This window comes from Podarcis vaucheri (assembly GCF_965113315.1).
Source record: "Podarcis vaucheri genome assembly, chromosome: 9".
NCBI lineage: Eukaryota > Metazoa > Chordata > Lepidosauria > Squamata > Lacertidae > Podarcis > Podarcis vaucheri.
The window spans coordinates 24102769-24119611 of record NC_138767.1 but is presented as its reverse complement, the minus strand read 5'-3'; the positions used below and the strand labels follow the sequence as shown (position 1 = coordinate 24119611).

At 42.1% G+C, this 16843-nt stretch overlaps 1 protein-coding gene across 4 annotated transcripts in view; it reads left to right on the top strand.

Moving 5' to 3' along the window:
• The window catches only part of TBCK (TBC1 domain containing kinase), an 84174-nt gene that overhangs the window by 54307 nt on the left and 13024 nt on the right, over window positions 1-16843 (top strand). For all 4 annotated transcript variants that reach the window (XM_082236919.1, XM_082236917.1, XM_082236918.1 and 1 more), the window contains 4 exons: window positions 1599-1635; window positions 5884-6045; window positions 10330-10505; window positions 14913-15088. In XM_082236919.1, the coding sequence (XP_082093045.1) occupies window positions 1599-1635; window positions 5884-6045; window positions 10330-10505; window positions 14913-15088 (551 nt within the window). The remainder of the gene's footprint in view (window positions 1-1598; window positions 1636-5883; window positions 6046-10329; window positions 10506-14912; window positions 15089-16843) is intronic.

The following is a 16843-nucleotide window of genomic DNA, read 5'->3' as shown; positions in this document are numbered from 1 at the left end:
AAAACTTTGAAAGATCTGGGAACTTAGTGTATTGACTGTTAGTCGTACTTTATTATTGGCAAGCTCTGTTTGACAAACAGTATTTGTAAGTCCATCTTAAAGATAAAACTTTTGGGGGATATTGCAGTAAGAATTTGTAGCAGTCTCTGCCGCTTGGTTATACTTGAGTGAGGTTGGTAGGGGGCACTGTGTACTCAAAGAACAATGCACCTCAACTAATAGAAGCTGTTGTTGCAGCTGTTCTTAAATGCAAATTTGGGAAGCAAGTATTGAATCAGATATTTTGGTGTATTTTTCTTTTTATTTTCATGTTTCTCCTTTTGTCTCCCTAAGGCACAACTAGACACACAACTGATTATAGTGCCATTTGTGAAAGGAATGTTGATAACTTATTGTTTTTCCTTTGCTTTTCCTTGAATATTATATGGGGGGGGGGTGCATTGCACTCTCAGATAGTGAAATGAAATACTAATTTACTACTTTTTCAGTGTATTGACTAGTTGTCAGTAAGGTCTGATACATCTCTGAGACCATCCCTCTACGTCAGTGTGTTAGGCCTCAGTCATTTGAATTTATACAATTTCCACTAACACAATTTCAGTTAATCAGTGCGGTCTAATAGAAGCTAAATATTTGAGAACTGGTATTTTGTCACAGCGGGTCTGCTACCAAAGAGACAAATGGCCATTAAATGAACTGTGGATTGTCTCTTCTGTATACTGTACTCAGTTTCGCCACCTTGACTTACTGGGCACAAAAGCTTTCTTTGTATTGCTTAGACCTAGGCCCGCATGAGTGCAAATAGAGCATTTTACACACACACATAGACACATGCACACACATGAGACAGATAGAGTCTGATAGAATCAGAAAGGACATCTGCTTCAGTGCCATGCAATTTCATATGGCCTTACCCTCTCCATAAGATGGTTGCTTGTTACTTTCCAGAGAGAAATCTCAGCCTAGTACAAACCTAAAGGGCATACACCACACCCATCCACTTTGTAGAAAATGTAATAGGTAAACTGAGCTGCACAACAATTATATGAAGCTGGAATTAACGATAACTCAGTAGAAAGCAGCAGTTCTTTCCAGGGACGGTTATGTAACCCATTTTTCTTAATCATGGAAAGATGGTTTCCCTCACCTCTTTATCATACTTCCACACTTCCTCCCTTCTGTGAACAGATTTATTTTATAGATCAAGACTTCTCAGCTTCAGCATAGGAGAGGTGGGAGAGAGGAAGCTCCCATTTTGATTCCGAAGAAGAAATTTCATATATAGAAAAACCACGTGCAAATTTTGTAATGAGAGAAAGCAAAATGATGGAGCGCTTGTTGAAACCCCCCTACATGACGCCTGGATTACAGTTATTACACAGAGCCATGAAATAGTGGAGTGCAGGTTCTAGGGGTTGAAATTGCAGAGTTTGTAACATGCTACTGCAATACAGATTTTAAACTGCAATCCTGACTTTAAATTGCTCACACTTGTTACAATCAGAGGCTGCAGAACACTAAGGTGATAGAAAATTTACAAGGCTGTGCTTTAACACATGTATTCTTTTCTCCCCACCCTCTTCCTGTGGTTTTTGTAGCTGTATGCTATCCCTTGGTTTCTCACAATGTTTACACGTGAGTATGACCCTTTGTCATTTTTTTTCTGTGCTAAGCATGCCCTTTATATCGCATTATATCGCGGCCATTTTTCACTTTGATCCGGGTTAAATATCTGGGGAAGCTGTGAGTTTCCAGATGTTGTATTCCAACTCCTGCGCATACCAGTATGGTCAGTGGTCAGGAATGAAGGGAGTTGAAATCAAGCAACATCTGGAAGGGCGCCGGTTCCTTAGGCCTGATATAGGACCTACAGAGGATGGCTAGGATTTCATGCCAATGTTATGGAAGATTTGGGAGTCTGTAATACAGTGGAGCTTCCCCTTACTCTCTAACTCCATATGCCCCCCAAAATCTCCTTCAACCCTCTGGAGCTATTTTTTAGGGGGCTGCAGGAGAGAGAAGGGAGATGCTCTGGTTTTCAAGCAGAATGGGAGTGTTGGATACAACCCCAAATTAGCAACATTTTCGTTTCTGATTGTCCTATTATAGTATTGAATGATTATAGTTCACTCAATTCATATATGTACTGTGACACATTTTCACTTAGAAATATCCGCCTGCTGTTTTGTCTTGTCTTTTATGACATGCTCCAGCTTTGAGCAACTCTTACACATCCCCATCAGAAGGACCGTGCTCTTTTGGTGATAATACCACTTTGTCCTTTCAAAGCAGTGGTGTAATAGGTATGAGTTACTCGTGCGTAAGCTGGTGCCTTTCTCGGTTAATTTGCCTTGTTAAACCTTTCTGACTGCACAGCCCCTTCTCATCGTGGCTGCCTCAGTCACTGGCAGAATCCGTCAGTGGGCGTTTCTTGAACTTCTTCCAACATAAAAGTTGTTTGACACCCAGTCTCCTCCTTCTCTCACTGCGCGGGAGTCTTCTGCGCAGGGAAGGCGTGGGTAGCGGAGGACCTGGGCTCTCCTCACTGGTGTCCAGTGAAGAGTCCTGGAGCCCTCTCTCCAATTCCCCCGTCTGCCCCCCTTGTCCCTGGTGTTGCGCTGATTGGCTTCCCCCTCTACTGAGCTGTTTCTCCCCCTGCTGCTGGGTCCTTTGCCAGCATCATCTGGGAGCCTCCCCTTCGCCTCTCCCTCCGATGTCAGTTCCCTGACAAGTGGTGTCATTTCATTTTTAATTTGTAGTCTATCTTCTTGAATTACTGCACTCAAGGTAGTTTGCAACCTATAAAAACGACAAAATACACAACAAAAATCGCATTGTGATCCTATAACCATCAAAATCCAAAATCAATTAACAAAATTCAAGGACCCATTTCACATATATAGACCCAGTTCCCACATAATGCTAAGCTATGGTATGACTTAGTGTTATGTCGAAACTCCCAGGCTCCAGGCAAACCATGAGCTGTAACTCGGGTTTCCTCTTCGTTTGCCACTTGTGGTTTAGCCAGAGTAGCATGGCAGCAGCAGGAACAGAGGAAGAGCACAGTGGCTGCAATCTTCTCATGCATTCACTTGTTCACACTAAACCATGGTTTGGGCTTAGCATTGTGTGAGTAGTGGGCCAAACATAGTATTACAATATGATGCTTTTTTAAAAAAATAGCAAATGATAATAAAATAAAATCACCCTGGTCAATTGCAATAATTATTTAAAAATCACAAACAACCCAGAAGTTATATGTAAAAATACAATGCATAAAATGCCTGAATACTACTGGTTTCTTAGAAGCACAGCAGGGTTATGGTTTGTTTGCACATACAGCAACACATTTTAAAAGTAGACCTCAAAGTTGTTACAGCAGAAACTATGTTTACATTATTGTGAAATTGTGTGATACAGTAAGACATGTCCTTAATTCACAGGGGATTTTCCTATAAGCACCTACAAGTGTGTGGCATAATCCATATACTTAACAGAAGATTTGCAGTACAGTGGTGCCCCGCAAGACGAATGCCTCGCAAGACGGAAAACCCGCTAGACGAAAGGGTTTTCCGTTTTTGAGCTGCTTCACAAGATGAATTTCCCTATGGGCTTGCTTCGCAAGACGAAAACGTCTTGCAAGTGTTCCGATTTTTTTTCGCTCCCCCCCCCTTTTTCTAAGCCGCTAATAGCCTTTTAGCCACTAAGCCGTTAAGCCTTTAATAGCCGCTAATCCACTAAACCGCTAATAGCGCTAATCCGCTAAGCCGCTAATAGAGTTGCTTCGCAAGACGAAAAAACCGCTAGACGAAGAGACTCGCGGAACGGATTATTTTCGTCTTGCGAGGCACCACTGTACATCTAAGAATTGCCTTCTAAGCATTTTTCAAAATATTCTTTTTTACTAGCATTTTATATCCATTTTTGTGTGGACACAACAACACAGAGCTGTGGTTTAAAAAGCTCAGTTTTGGTATCAGGTATATCTGATGAGGTTTTAAATTTGTTTTATAAATTAACTATTATCCAAGTACATAATGGCTGTCAGATAAAGTCAAAGATTAACTATGATACTGATTCAGATGAGTTAAGGTGAAGGGAAATATTCAACTGCTTCTGTCCTTTGGAGAATTATATACCTCACATACAATTATAGTATTGTACATAAAGTTTGACTGATATTTAGTAAGCATAACAGGAGGAATAGTTTGTCTAAAAATGGGTGCCTGCATTAAAATGTGTTGCTCTCCTGGGTGCAAAAACTTCAGGGTTTATTTGTAACACTGTCACAGAAAGCTGAAGTCATGTTGTGGCTAAAAAGCTGCTCTAAATCAGGAAGTCCCCTGGTTCAAATGTTCTGCAATGAACTATTTTGGTGGCTTTAGTTTGTAAAAATAGATACTCCACCTCACTCAGAAAAAATGCCCTTGGCCATCTCATCACTCTATAAACAAGACCAAAACCTCTCTCCCTCCCCCAAAACATCCCCCCCCCAAAATTTATCCCACCTCTGTTCATTTTTGGGGGTGCCTCCAGATGTTTTGTACTAAAACTCCTACCCGACCTAGTCAGGGGTTATGGAGTTGTGGCCCAAAACATCTGGAAACAACCAGATTGGTAAACATGGATGTGTTAAGTCCGTCCTTACCCCTCCTCACGTTTCACAGTTAAATACTGAGCACTGCTGGCCTATTTATTGAAATATTTTGTGCTGCCTATGAAGTTCACCTAAAAATTATGACATTTGCAAGTGACTACGTTTTATTAGTACCAAATCTGCCTGTAAATATGTCTTCCCCATGGACAACCACCTGTTGTCCTTCTGCCAACTCCTTCTCAATATTGCCAACTATTTTAGCATACTGAGCAATAGCTATCTGTGCACATTTCTTGATTAGTTTGTACATACAATGTCTCTAGTAAATGTTTATTATAACAAGAAGATCGAAAATGTACTTATGGGAGAAAAGGGTCCCATTGAAACAGTTAGCTGGGAATTCAATGTCTATGCAGATCATGCATCTCTTTCCTTTTGCTTCAGTAATAAATACAGAGTGTTTCAACAAAAGAGAAAAGTCCTTGAAGTGTTTTTTTTAGCAGAATATATAATTCTCTTAATTAAGCATTTAATAACACTGAAATGAGTTATTGATTACCTTTGGGAGTGATCTACAGATGAAGATAAATCTTTCTAAACAAGGTTGGGTATTCTTTGTTCTAAAATTAAAGCAATAACCTTCAAGTTGTGGTAATTTATCTAGAAAAATGGCTCTATATCTGTGACAGAAAATCATAGGCCTCTTTCACTATCCTACTCAATTTATCAATGAATCTATTTACTTAATAACATAACACTATTTGGGTTTCTCCAAATGGCTCTTCCACCACTTGGTTGCATGCATGCTATTAGGTCACCTGCTATTTAGGGCCTTTTCCTGTGTTGAATCTTATTTATAAACCCTTTGCATACTGAGTTTGTGTTATCAGTTACATCATTGTTGTTCAACTTCAGCTCCCACCAGATGCAGCCAGCATGGCCAATGACCAAGGGTAATAGGAACTGTAGTCCAGCAACATCTGAAAGACCACAGGTTCCCCACTTTCGTTCTGCAGCAAAAGCCAAGGTGGTGCCTTCAAGAAGCTGCCCTCCAACTCCCATCAGTCCCAGCCAGCATGGCTAATGGTCAAGGATGATGGGAGCTGTAGTCCAGCAACACCACCACATTGACTACTCTTGTCAACAGTTCCAGGTCAACACAACCTTTTCTAAACATATGAGTTCGGAACAAGCTAGTTTGGTTTGATCTACTGATGGGCCATGTGAGGTTTCTAGTCTCTCAAGATAATTAAACATAATTTTCCCGTCTTTCCCACCCCTTGCAGATGTCTTTCCATTGCACAAAATATTTCATCTGTGGGATACATTACTACTTGGGAATTCTTCTTTCCCTTTCTGTATTGGAGTGGCTATTCTGCAACAGCTGAGGGACCGACTTCTCTCTAATGGATTCAACGAATGCATTTTGCTGTTTTCTGATTTGCCAGGTATTGCAAGTTTCTATGTTGGATGTCTTCCATTATGGTTCATGAAGTTTCTGTTGATATTTTTGGGTTTTGAGTGTAAGATCTTATTAGGGAGATGGAAAATATTAATATAGATGGGTCCTTGCATTGCACTGAGCAGAGTTTGAATTAATTGTAGGACATATTTTGAGATGGAAAAAGCAAAATTGGATAGCTAAGTTGTAGAAGTGTAATATGAGAGAACTAAATTAACTGGGCATGCCATAGTGTGAAACCACACACCTTTCCTAATAGATCTTCCAGTAATATGTGTTGCGGTTTCATTTGCTGTGGTGAGTAACCAGTTCCATTCTGACAGGTACAATGAGCCCCAGACTTCCTGCAGACCTTGAAGTTGTGGCGTCATTCCTACAGTCGCATTGCGTTTCTGAAGGGCCCTAACTGCCTCACAAGGGAGTTCATGTCCCAGCTCTCCTCTTGAGCTTGGGACTCCAGTATTGTGTTTTCCTTTTAAATCTTAGCAACCAGTTTTGTCTTGATTTCAGTGTGGTGTAGTGGTTAAGAGCGGTAGTCTCCTAATCTGGGGAACCGGGTTCGCGTCTCCGCTCCTCCGCAGCTGCTGGGTGACCTTGGGCCAGTCACACTTCTCTGAAGTCTCTCAGCCCCACTCACCTCACAGAGTGTTTGTTGTGGGGGAGGAAGGGAAAGGAGAATGTTAGCCGCTTTGAGACTCCTTAAAGGGAGTGAAAGGCGGGATATCAAATCCAAACTCTTCTTCTTCTACTCTTCTTGTTCTTCCACACAGTTGATTAACTAGGGTGTGTTTGGCCTTCTCCAGAGCAGAACGTTACAATCTCATTTGATGCAATCTCATTACCTTTTGATAGACTAGCAAACCACTGCATGCGCTGCTCTGGTTTGCCAGAAGCGGCTTAGTCATGCTGGCCACATGACCCGGAAGCTGTCTGTGGACAAATGCCAGCTCCCTCAGCCTATAGAGTAAGATGAGCGTGCAGCCCCAGAGTCAGGGGTACCTTTACCTTTTACCATAGGTTCTAATAGAACTGGAAAGCAACAGTTGCCTTAGAAAATATCTACAAGTGTGCATCACATTGAAAGCAGCTCTGGAATCCGAAGCCTCCCTTTACGAGGAGGCAGGAGCTGACCTCCTTATACGTTGTTCACATGGCAAGCAGCATGTTTGACAGCTTCTCCAGAAGCTGTCCCTGCAGACAGAGAAGGCTGGAGGAGAAGTGTCACATGCTTGACTTGCCTCTCGCCATCCCTCCCAGGAAGGTGTATTCGTTGCTGTTTCACTTTCAAGAAAAAGACACAAGAGCCGCTTGTTTATGAAAGGTATTTTTTGTTTTGTTTTGTTCTTTTACCCCTACGTATTCTTGAATCACCTGTGTTTGATGCCTTTGTCAAGAGAGCAAGAGGCAGATGTGTTTATAAAACAGTTCTAAAAATTCATCAAAGGTGAATAATGGTATTTGAGAACAGAAGCACTGCCTATGTGCCAATATTTAATAGCTTCCAGCCAAGTATGGGGTAGTGAAGCTGGCTTTGGTACAGATAGAAAGTGATTTGTTAGCACACACCTGCTTGCTGAAGTTGTTCTGTAATGTTGAGGCCTGCAAGATTGATGCCATTTTACCTAAAGCTCTGAATCCTTTAATTATACCCATTTTCCACTTGTATATATGTGATGCTCACATATTCAAGCCTATCAATCCTAGTTTTTAGCTCTAAGGATGAAGAAACCCCAAACAATTTCACGTTCGCTCTTTCTTATCAGCTCCCTGGCTGTTGTATACTTGGTCATATTGTATATAGACTAATTACCTGGCATTTAATATCTCTTACGAGCTTCTATACAGATACATTTATCAGCATCTTCATATTTGGCTTCTCCATACATACAAAGCCTCCAGGCTTTATGAATAGCTACTTGTTAACTATGTGTGTGTTTATGTGTATGTGTATATGCATGTGTATCTAGATAACGCAGGATTTGGGGTATGAAAGTTTGTTTGTTTTTAAATGGAAAAACCAGACAAGATCCATTTCTATCAGATTTTCAAAAGAGCTGCAGCTTCATTTGCGCGTAATACATTTTATTTATTTATTTATTTATTTTATTTCATATGATTTGTATATACCAGTTGATTGTAAGGTGGTGGGGGACCTCCAAGGGGTTTAGAATAGGAGTGGCAAACCTCAGGGCACTGCTGTTGGCCTGCCAGGCCCAGCCAAATTGTCTCCATCCTCCTCTTCTGCAGTGTGAGGATGGGTCGTGGGGGCAAAAGATGCATGCCTATTTGGTTTACCAATTGTGCAGATGCAGCCAAAGACATACGATTGGACCAGGCAAGAATTCAGAACTTAATCTTTTACCTAACTACTTTTTAAAAAAGGAAATCGATACGGTGCAACACAGTGCAGCATTGCAGTGTGATTGTGGGCCATGTTCAACCAATAGAAAACATGGAGGATTTTCAAGTAAATAGTAACATCAGTTAGTGAAAATGTTTTCGTGTCAGGTGGAAAGCAATGCAGTATCTAATAGGCAGAGCCCTACCAAGCTATAAGATGTGTGTTCACAGGAAAACTATGTGAAAAGGAAAGGCTTCTGCAAGCAGACCTCTTGATATCTTACTTTCTCCTCCCAAAGTGTTGTCTGTGTGCCTGGGGCAAGTTTTGTAGGACATTAAATAAAATGCTTGGGACTCAAAGGCCAGGCCAATGCTATTAACATGCATTCTTTCTAAGAGTGACAAGCAATTTTTCTAAATTTCCTCTTCGCATGCAGGGTCGCCAGAAAGAAGCAGGTTTCTGGAATGGATTTAATGATATGCAAAAGAAACACTTTGTCACATTTATATATACTATTTGCCACACTTTTAATGAAAGATTTTCTGTGTCAATAATCCCTTGTTTAGCGCTCTGTTTTTCCAGTGATCTGTCTTTGCAGAAAAGCGCTCAAGTGCTTTGCTGTGAAATTCCCCTCTTGTCACCTGTGTTCCTTCTTAACTTTGTGCTCTGTGTGCTCTGCCGTCCCTGGGAAATACAGACTGAAAGTTTAAAATGACTGCTGGAGATTATGGCATCTTTCTGAAGGCTGTAGGGCTTTGCTATTTATCAGTTATCATATGATAACACTTTACAGAAGTGTAATATGTGATTGTGAGTTGCAGCGTGGAATATAAGCTGTTGCAGCCTCAAATGCCTCTCCAGCCAGGTGTGACAGTTTGATCAAATCAAGGGAGATTAATGACTTGCTTCGTTTTGACAAAACACAGCTGCTAAATTTCCACTGAAAATTAGGCAACAGATTCTTTTCTCCATGTCATTAAACCTACAGGAAATAAGTCCATTAACAAGGCTCGTTTAATTTTGCTGAGTAGCCTTTAGATGATTTCCAGGCTAGATGTCAGTCATTTAAGAAGTAGCGGGAGTCTTAAAGGTACCATATTTTTCGCCCCATATGACGCACTTTTCCCCCTCCAAAAATGAAGGGGAAATGTGTGTGTGTCCTATGGGGCGAATGCAGGCTTTCGCTGAAGCCTGGAGAGCGAGAGGCATCGGTGCGCACCGACCCCTCTCACTCTCCAGGCTTCTGGAAGCTATCTGCAAGCCTTGCAAGCCCGGTGGGAGTTCCCGCGGGCTCACAAGGCTTGCGGGCAGCAGCCTGCAGCCCCGGCGAGTGTCCGCAAGCCTTGCGCGCCCGGCAGACGGTCCCGCCGAGCGCGCGAGGCTTGGGGCGGCAGCCTGTCGCCCGAAGCACGGGGAGCCCTCCGGAGGGTGCCCCGTGCTTCGGGCGAGTGTCCGCAAGCCTTGCGCGCCCGGCAGGAGGTCCCGCCGAGCGCGCGAGGCTTGGGGCGGCAGCCTGTCGCCCGAAGCACGGGGAGCCCTCCGGAGGGTGCCCCGTGCTTCGGGCAGGTGTGCGCAAGGCTTGGGGCGGCAGCCGCGGTGGGGGGGGATAAATTTTTTTTATTCATTTCCCCCCCAAAAAACCGAGGTGCATCCTATGGGCCGGTGCACCCTATAGGACGAAAAATACGGTAGTTTAGGTTTTAGGCCGCATCCACCAGAGCAAAATGTGTGCACTTCACTCTTCCCCTGATCATGCCAGGAGCAAAACAAACCACAGTCCCTGGCTTCCCATTATTTCTGAGCCAGGGAATGTGGTTTGATTTGCTCCCACCAAAAAAAGTTTGTTCTTGGCTTTCCAAAACTCTTTTGATCTCACCAAGGTTCACTATCCACCACGTCAGCCATTACACCTTGCGGTCCTCTTTTCAGAAATCGACATAGAACGTTGTGTCCGTGAATCAATCAATCTTTTCTGCTGGACTCCTAAGAGTGCCACATACAGACAATATGCACAGCATCCCAAGCAAGCCGGAGAAGGCAACTGTTCAAGAAGTTTAATGTCTTGTTTCTCATCCGACTATCAGGATGCTCCCAGGAGTGATCTGGTGAGTTTTTATACTTTCAACTTACATTGATTTTTTTTGGGTATATAGAACAGAATATTAAGGCTAAACATACTCTTATTGTCTTAATTTTTTTAAAAAAAAAAATGTATTCACTGAGACCATTCTGCAGAAAGGACATATTTCTTTTTAAAATCAATAAAATAAACCTAAAAACAAACAAAAAATTCCATTTGTTGATGTCAGCATTCCTTGTTGATGTCTCTTCCTTCATTTTACAGTTAACAGCTATGTATAGATGTTTTCTCACTGTGACATTGCTTGACTAAACCACGTCAGCTATTTATTGTTTGGAGTTTGAAGTGTATATCTTTGTTCTTCATGAGCACACTAATTTGGGTTTCTAACTTCCCTGACTCCCCAAACTTTTTGAACTTCTGAGCTGTTTTGTGGTTTGATGGCCACGTGACCTTTTATTTATGTTCCAGTACCATCTTGATCCTAGAACTGCTCTGAAGAATGTGCCAATGGAAGTATTTCATCTTGTGCCAGGGCTTCTCCCTGCTCCTGTAATCATACTGTTTCTGTTGTGCATGGGCTTTTATTCCTGTAACAGAGATTATTGAGGCCTAGTCACAGAGTTTCTGAGTAAGCCTTCTCTTCATGGAGGAAGAATAGCAAAAAAGAATCCATTTCCCTCTCCCGTGGAATTTGTGGAATGTGCTATTTTAAAAGGCCCCACTTTCTGATGGCTTACTCACTGTATCCAACGTGCTGATTGCTGATTCAACAAGCAGATAGCTTCTCTCTTAGCAATTATGAAAATGTAACCTTTGTCTTAATTTAAATACAGAAACATTTCTTTGCAATGGAAATGGCCTTTGGTGGTGGCCTGGGGAGTGGGGTGATCTCAGATAAACTTTTGGAACTTGCCTGGTAATATTTTATTTTGTTTGCTCTTTAATTTAGGAAATACATTTTTTGTCTCTTTGAATTTGCTTTTTTTTTTTTACTTTACAGAGAGAGAAATACCTAGAGCATAATTACTCAATTATTAGTGTGGTGCTTTAGGGGCAGATAAAAGGGACGCGGGTAGCGCTGTGGGTTAAACCACAGAGCCTAGGGCTTGCCGATCGGAAGCCAGCAGTTCGAATCCCCGCAACGGGGTGAGCTCCCATTGCTCAGCCCCTGCTCCTGCCAACCTAGCAGTTTGAAAGCACGTCAAAGTGCAAGTAGATAAATACCTCCAGCGGGAAGGTAAACGGCGTTTACGTGCGCTGCTCTGGTTTGCCAGAAACAGCTTAGTCATGCTGGCCACATGACCCGGAAGCTGTACGCTGGCTCCCTCAGCCAATAAAGCGAGATGATCGCCACAACCCCAGAGTTGGCCACGACTGGACCTAATAGTCAGGGGTCCCTTTACCTTTACCTTAGGTATAGATGGGGCTCATCAACCTTGCAAAGTAGCCCATCTAGGAGAAGGGAAACCTCCACTGCTTTGCATGATATCTTCGGAAGAAGAAAAAACTAAGGAGTAAACCCTACACAAATCCAGAGTGGAGTCCCCAAGAAAGTTGGATGGTGCCTTCCAGAAACTCCCGCAGCCCAGCTGATGCCAAACATATTGCTCTGCTTTCCTTTGGACCACATCAGCCAGGCTGTGAGGGGGGTCTTGTCGTCTGGGCAACCCAAGACCGCCATGCACATTGGCCAGACTTACATCCTTGGAAGGTCAATTTGGTGCTGATAGTGCAGTCGTTTGCCTTCGCCCCTGGAGGCGCACTCCGATGTCTCTAAAGATAGACAGATGCCAACAAGTGTGGTGTTTTCAGCCCTCCTCCAATAGCTTGGTACTGAAGGAGATAGATTTTAGATAGATAGATTAATTAATTTAAGGTTACCAGATGTCCCTGTTTCCTGGGGACAGTCCCCGGATTTACAGCTTTCTCAGTATTCACATGTATGTAGCGAACAATAAGTGTCCCCGGATTCTTTGAAAAAAATCTGGTAACCTTAGATCAATTTAGATTATTGACAAGTCCCTGTCCTGTCCTGTCTCTTGAAAGCTTGCCTTGCTCATTTGGAGTGATGTGTGGATGTGTGTGATGCTGAAACATGCAATATTCACATTTTATAAAGCGTGCCATATGTTTTGTGGCTAGGAAAAAAACCCCTTAACTATCCCATTGGCTGCACCTTGCAACTAATTGTTGCTTGCCCTTTCAAGGAGTTCCAAAGCATAAGAAATGCACGGAATTGACAAACAAGGCCAAGAGACGTTGCCTAGGCAAGGTGTTTGCGCTTTTGGAGCCAAGTGATAGCCTTATCGGCAGAACTCCTTTGATGGTTTTCCACAGTTCCCTTTGCATCCCAACACTCTCCGAACAGCTTGACACTAGATGCCTCCTTTATGAAATTGCAATTCCTTTCATGCCATGAGCAGCATTTCTCCTCCGAGGTGTGCTGATCACTTCCTAAAGTAAACTCCCAAAGACCATTATCGCAGAGCAGAGCAAATGTTGATGGTATGTTATACAAAAGAAAAAACAAATACTTGGTCAGCTGTGGGACTCTCCCTTGTTTTCTTTTTCTTCGCTCTTTTTGTCTTTCTCTGTCCTAGCACATGCCGTACCTCACTTCAAAAGTGCTTGAAGTGGCTTCATTTCTTCTGAAGTGGGGGGGGGGACTGGGGCTCCACTGAGGCACCACTGCCGCTTATCAGTTTACTATTGCAAAATTTGGGGGGGGGGAGTTAAGCAGACACTTAATTCTCACTCATTAAAATGAATGTGATTTCAGAGCACTTAAGGCTGGCTGTATCATACCCATTGCATTTGAGTGTACACCTAAATTGCAACACATAAGTTAGGCACATGTGTGTTTTAGTGTGCAAGGGAACAGCTGCATGGTCATGTCTGCAAGTAAGGAACCTGGAAAAATGTGTTTGTATTGCCGTGTGTGCACTCAGAAATCAAGGAGTTGCTACTTTGTACTAGGCTAGACTGTGTGTCCGTATAGCCCAGAACTGTGTACTTGGACTGGTAGCAGTTGTCTAGGACATACACATACACATGCGCGTGCACACACACACACACACACACAGAGAGAGAGAGAGAGTATTTATTTGAATAGAATTTAACCACTGACATAGAGGGAAGGAGGGAGCAAATACACTTGCCTCCAAGAAGCTATGCAACAGTAATGGTGAGATGTTGCCACCATGCAGGTTGGGGGACTCAATGTGTGACTAACCCAGTAATACTCTGGGTTGCAGCCCGCAGTTTACAGTGCAGAACATAGGCATGTTTTATGGACTAGAATACTGTGGTGTTCAAATGTCCTGAATTTGTTTGCTTACAGTAGGAGCCAAAGTAATGCTTTTTGCAAGCTTAGCCATAGCAGAGTTTTATTTCTTCGTAAGTATTTGAGTAATTTTAGGTATAAAAAGATGTGGCTAGTGGATGCAGACTTTTTGGCAGCCAATGTAGCTCAGCATAGTGCTGTTTGTGGAGTGTTACTGTTTTATGTCATGGTTCAGTAAAGAAGCTGTATATTTTATCATGAAAATAGTATTCTTCATCTTAAAAAAAGAATGAAAATAGCCCTACAGTGAGTATTAAATTTCATGTCTAGTAGAGAAATAATCCTCTAGGGTTAGTCCATTGGGCAGATATATTAGACATAGATGGTGTCATCATTATAAAGGAAGTAAAGCTCTAAAATAGATGCTGTCTGTCTTCCCTTATTCCCCCCTATGTTATGTTTAATTGTTGTACCCAAAGGATGCAGTATCAATCAAACTGAAGAGGGTAGCCGCATATATATGCTGCAATTGTCTTGTGGTGCTATTTGCTTTGTTCCTATCTCCTTGGTTGCCACACGTATATGCTCTTTTTCTTAGCTTGTGTAAGATATGAAACGTAAGATTGCTATCTGCTGTGAAGCTTTGCAGCTGAGATTTCTTTCCTTCAGTAGTAGAAGAGAGGAGGCTAACCTTTCTACTGAGTCAAGGAGGAAGCTGTAAATGAGGCTTTGGATGGCAGTTTCCCTGTGTGATTTGCATCAAGTTGCCATATTTCAAGTAGAAGGAATATGTGCTTTGATTACACAAAACATCTCAGGCAACCAGTAGCACCCATTCTGCATGGTCTAGCATCTAGCTGTTCATTGAAAACTGGTGGATGATATGTGGGTGCTGCGTTGAGTAATATCTCAGAGATACCAAAAATGCTTGTCACCGCGATGAATGAAATGTGTGCGTTGGGGGAGAGCTTGTATTATGTGTGGCCCCATGGGAGTTAGAGCATAAAATAGCTTGGAGTTTGTCAGAGAAACAATGTTTACTCTTAATGGAAATGGGAGATTGCACACAATGCTGGATGAAGGCATTGTGTTGCTAAAGGACATTGTTTCATCTTTATTTTCTCGTTTCTTGTATCCATTTAAAAGTCCAGGGATTCTATCAAGTTGAATGATCTGAAATCAGAAGTGTCACCGAGGATCTCGGCTGAAGATTTGATCGACTTGTGTGAACTGACAGGACCTGGTCATTTCAAGACTCCAACAAAGAAAACAAAATCTAGCAAGCCCAAGCTGCTTATCGTTGACATCCGTAACAGCGAGGAGTATCCTTCTAAATGGAAAAGCCGTAGATTGCTTTGCCAATTTCAACTGAAAGTGCTACATTGCTGCAGCAGGGAGTTTTAACTGATCTGGTGAGTTAGGGAGAAGATTTTTGGCCTGGCTTCTTTCTCCCTGACATCTAATGTTGTAAACCCTGTAAATCTGTAAACCCTACATTTTCAGATTATTTACTTGGTGGAGCATTTGCTCACGTGAGTCTCCTGCCTGCAGTCTGAAGTTGTAAAGCCTAGGTGCAGGTTGAACATCTCAGTGAGGACTAGCCTGTAATATACATGATAGAGGGAAGCATAATGGACTTCAAGGAGAATTACTTCCGCATGTTATTGAGGATGTAGAAAGTGCACTCAGGAGATGCACTCAGCATCTGTCGGGAGGTGTGCAGTTTCCAGGTTATATTCAAGGACAGTCCCATTCAGGGAGAGTGCAGTAACCAAGTCTGGAAATTACAGAAGATCTGTATTGCATGGTCTGACTTGTCCAGAAATGGGGGGAAAGCAACCTTATTAGGTGAAGATGGAAAAATGCTCTCCTAGCAGCAACTCTGACCTGCTTCTCAAGAGCTAGTGCTGCATCAGTGAGACCTCCATGTGTTTTACTTGATCAGAAAGGGTCCCCCAAAAAACATTAATCGCAGCCAAGCTAAACTGCAGCAACTGTCTACCAACATCACCTCCAGCTTGTATAGATTCGATTTATTCTCCAGCTTGTATAGATTCGATTTATTCTGGTCTCCCTCGTGCACTTGAACACAGACTCTGAAAACTGGTTCAGGACCTGTGACAGCTCTTGAGTGCCACAATAAATATATATGTTATCAGCATATGTAAAGACACTCAACCCGAAGTTACAGATGATCACTATGAATATTAGAGCTATAAGACATATAAATATTAGATAGCATTGGTGATAGCACTTGAATTCTTGCAGAAGTCAGAGAACTGGCATAGCCTTCCTAGTAGTCACCTGTTGAGTCATATCAGACAGAAATAAGTTACCCTTGATTATATCCTGAAAGTTATCCTTTCAGCTCAGCTTGGTAGAGACTGTTCTACAACACAACTTTATATAAGCAAAATGGAACAGTTATAGCTTGAAAATATGCCAAAACCCAACCTTCAGTGGTCAAAGAAGCATGAAAGTATATTTATTTCTTCTGTATGTTTATTAATTTCATACACCAGTAGAAATTTCCTGTCAATCATAGGCTTCAGTATCAAAAGCTCTTTCTTGTTTAGTCTTCTGAGGTTTTTCTCCTGAAAGAGTTTAATATTTAAGCCGAATGCATTCACAGCAAAGCTGTTTAATTTTGCCTTCCCTTTTCCCTGGCATGTTGAGGAAAAAAACCAGAAATGTGAGCAGGTTTGCTAGTAATAACTATTAATTGTAATTTAATGCAGCTATTCAATTCAAGGCAAGGCAAATAAACTTTTAAAAACTAGGCCCTCCAGATGGTGTGATTAAATGTTTATTAATAAAGTTGGGTTTTAGTGCAAGAAATAAACAGGAAGCAACATTTTCCAGAAGAGGTTAAACATTGCATGTTTAGATTTGTTCAGATAAGATGAGCTACAGGTCTAGAGTGAATAACTGCATTGCATGTTCAATTACATTTTACTGAAACATAAAGGGCATTCCTACTCCTTTCTGCACTTTCTGCTCCATGGCAAACACAGTTTGTTGTGTCATCGAAATGGAGAAACTTGTTAAACCTAACTATAGTTCACATCCAAACCATA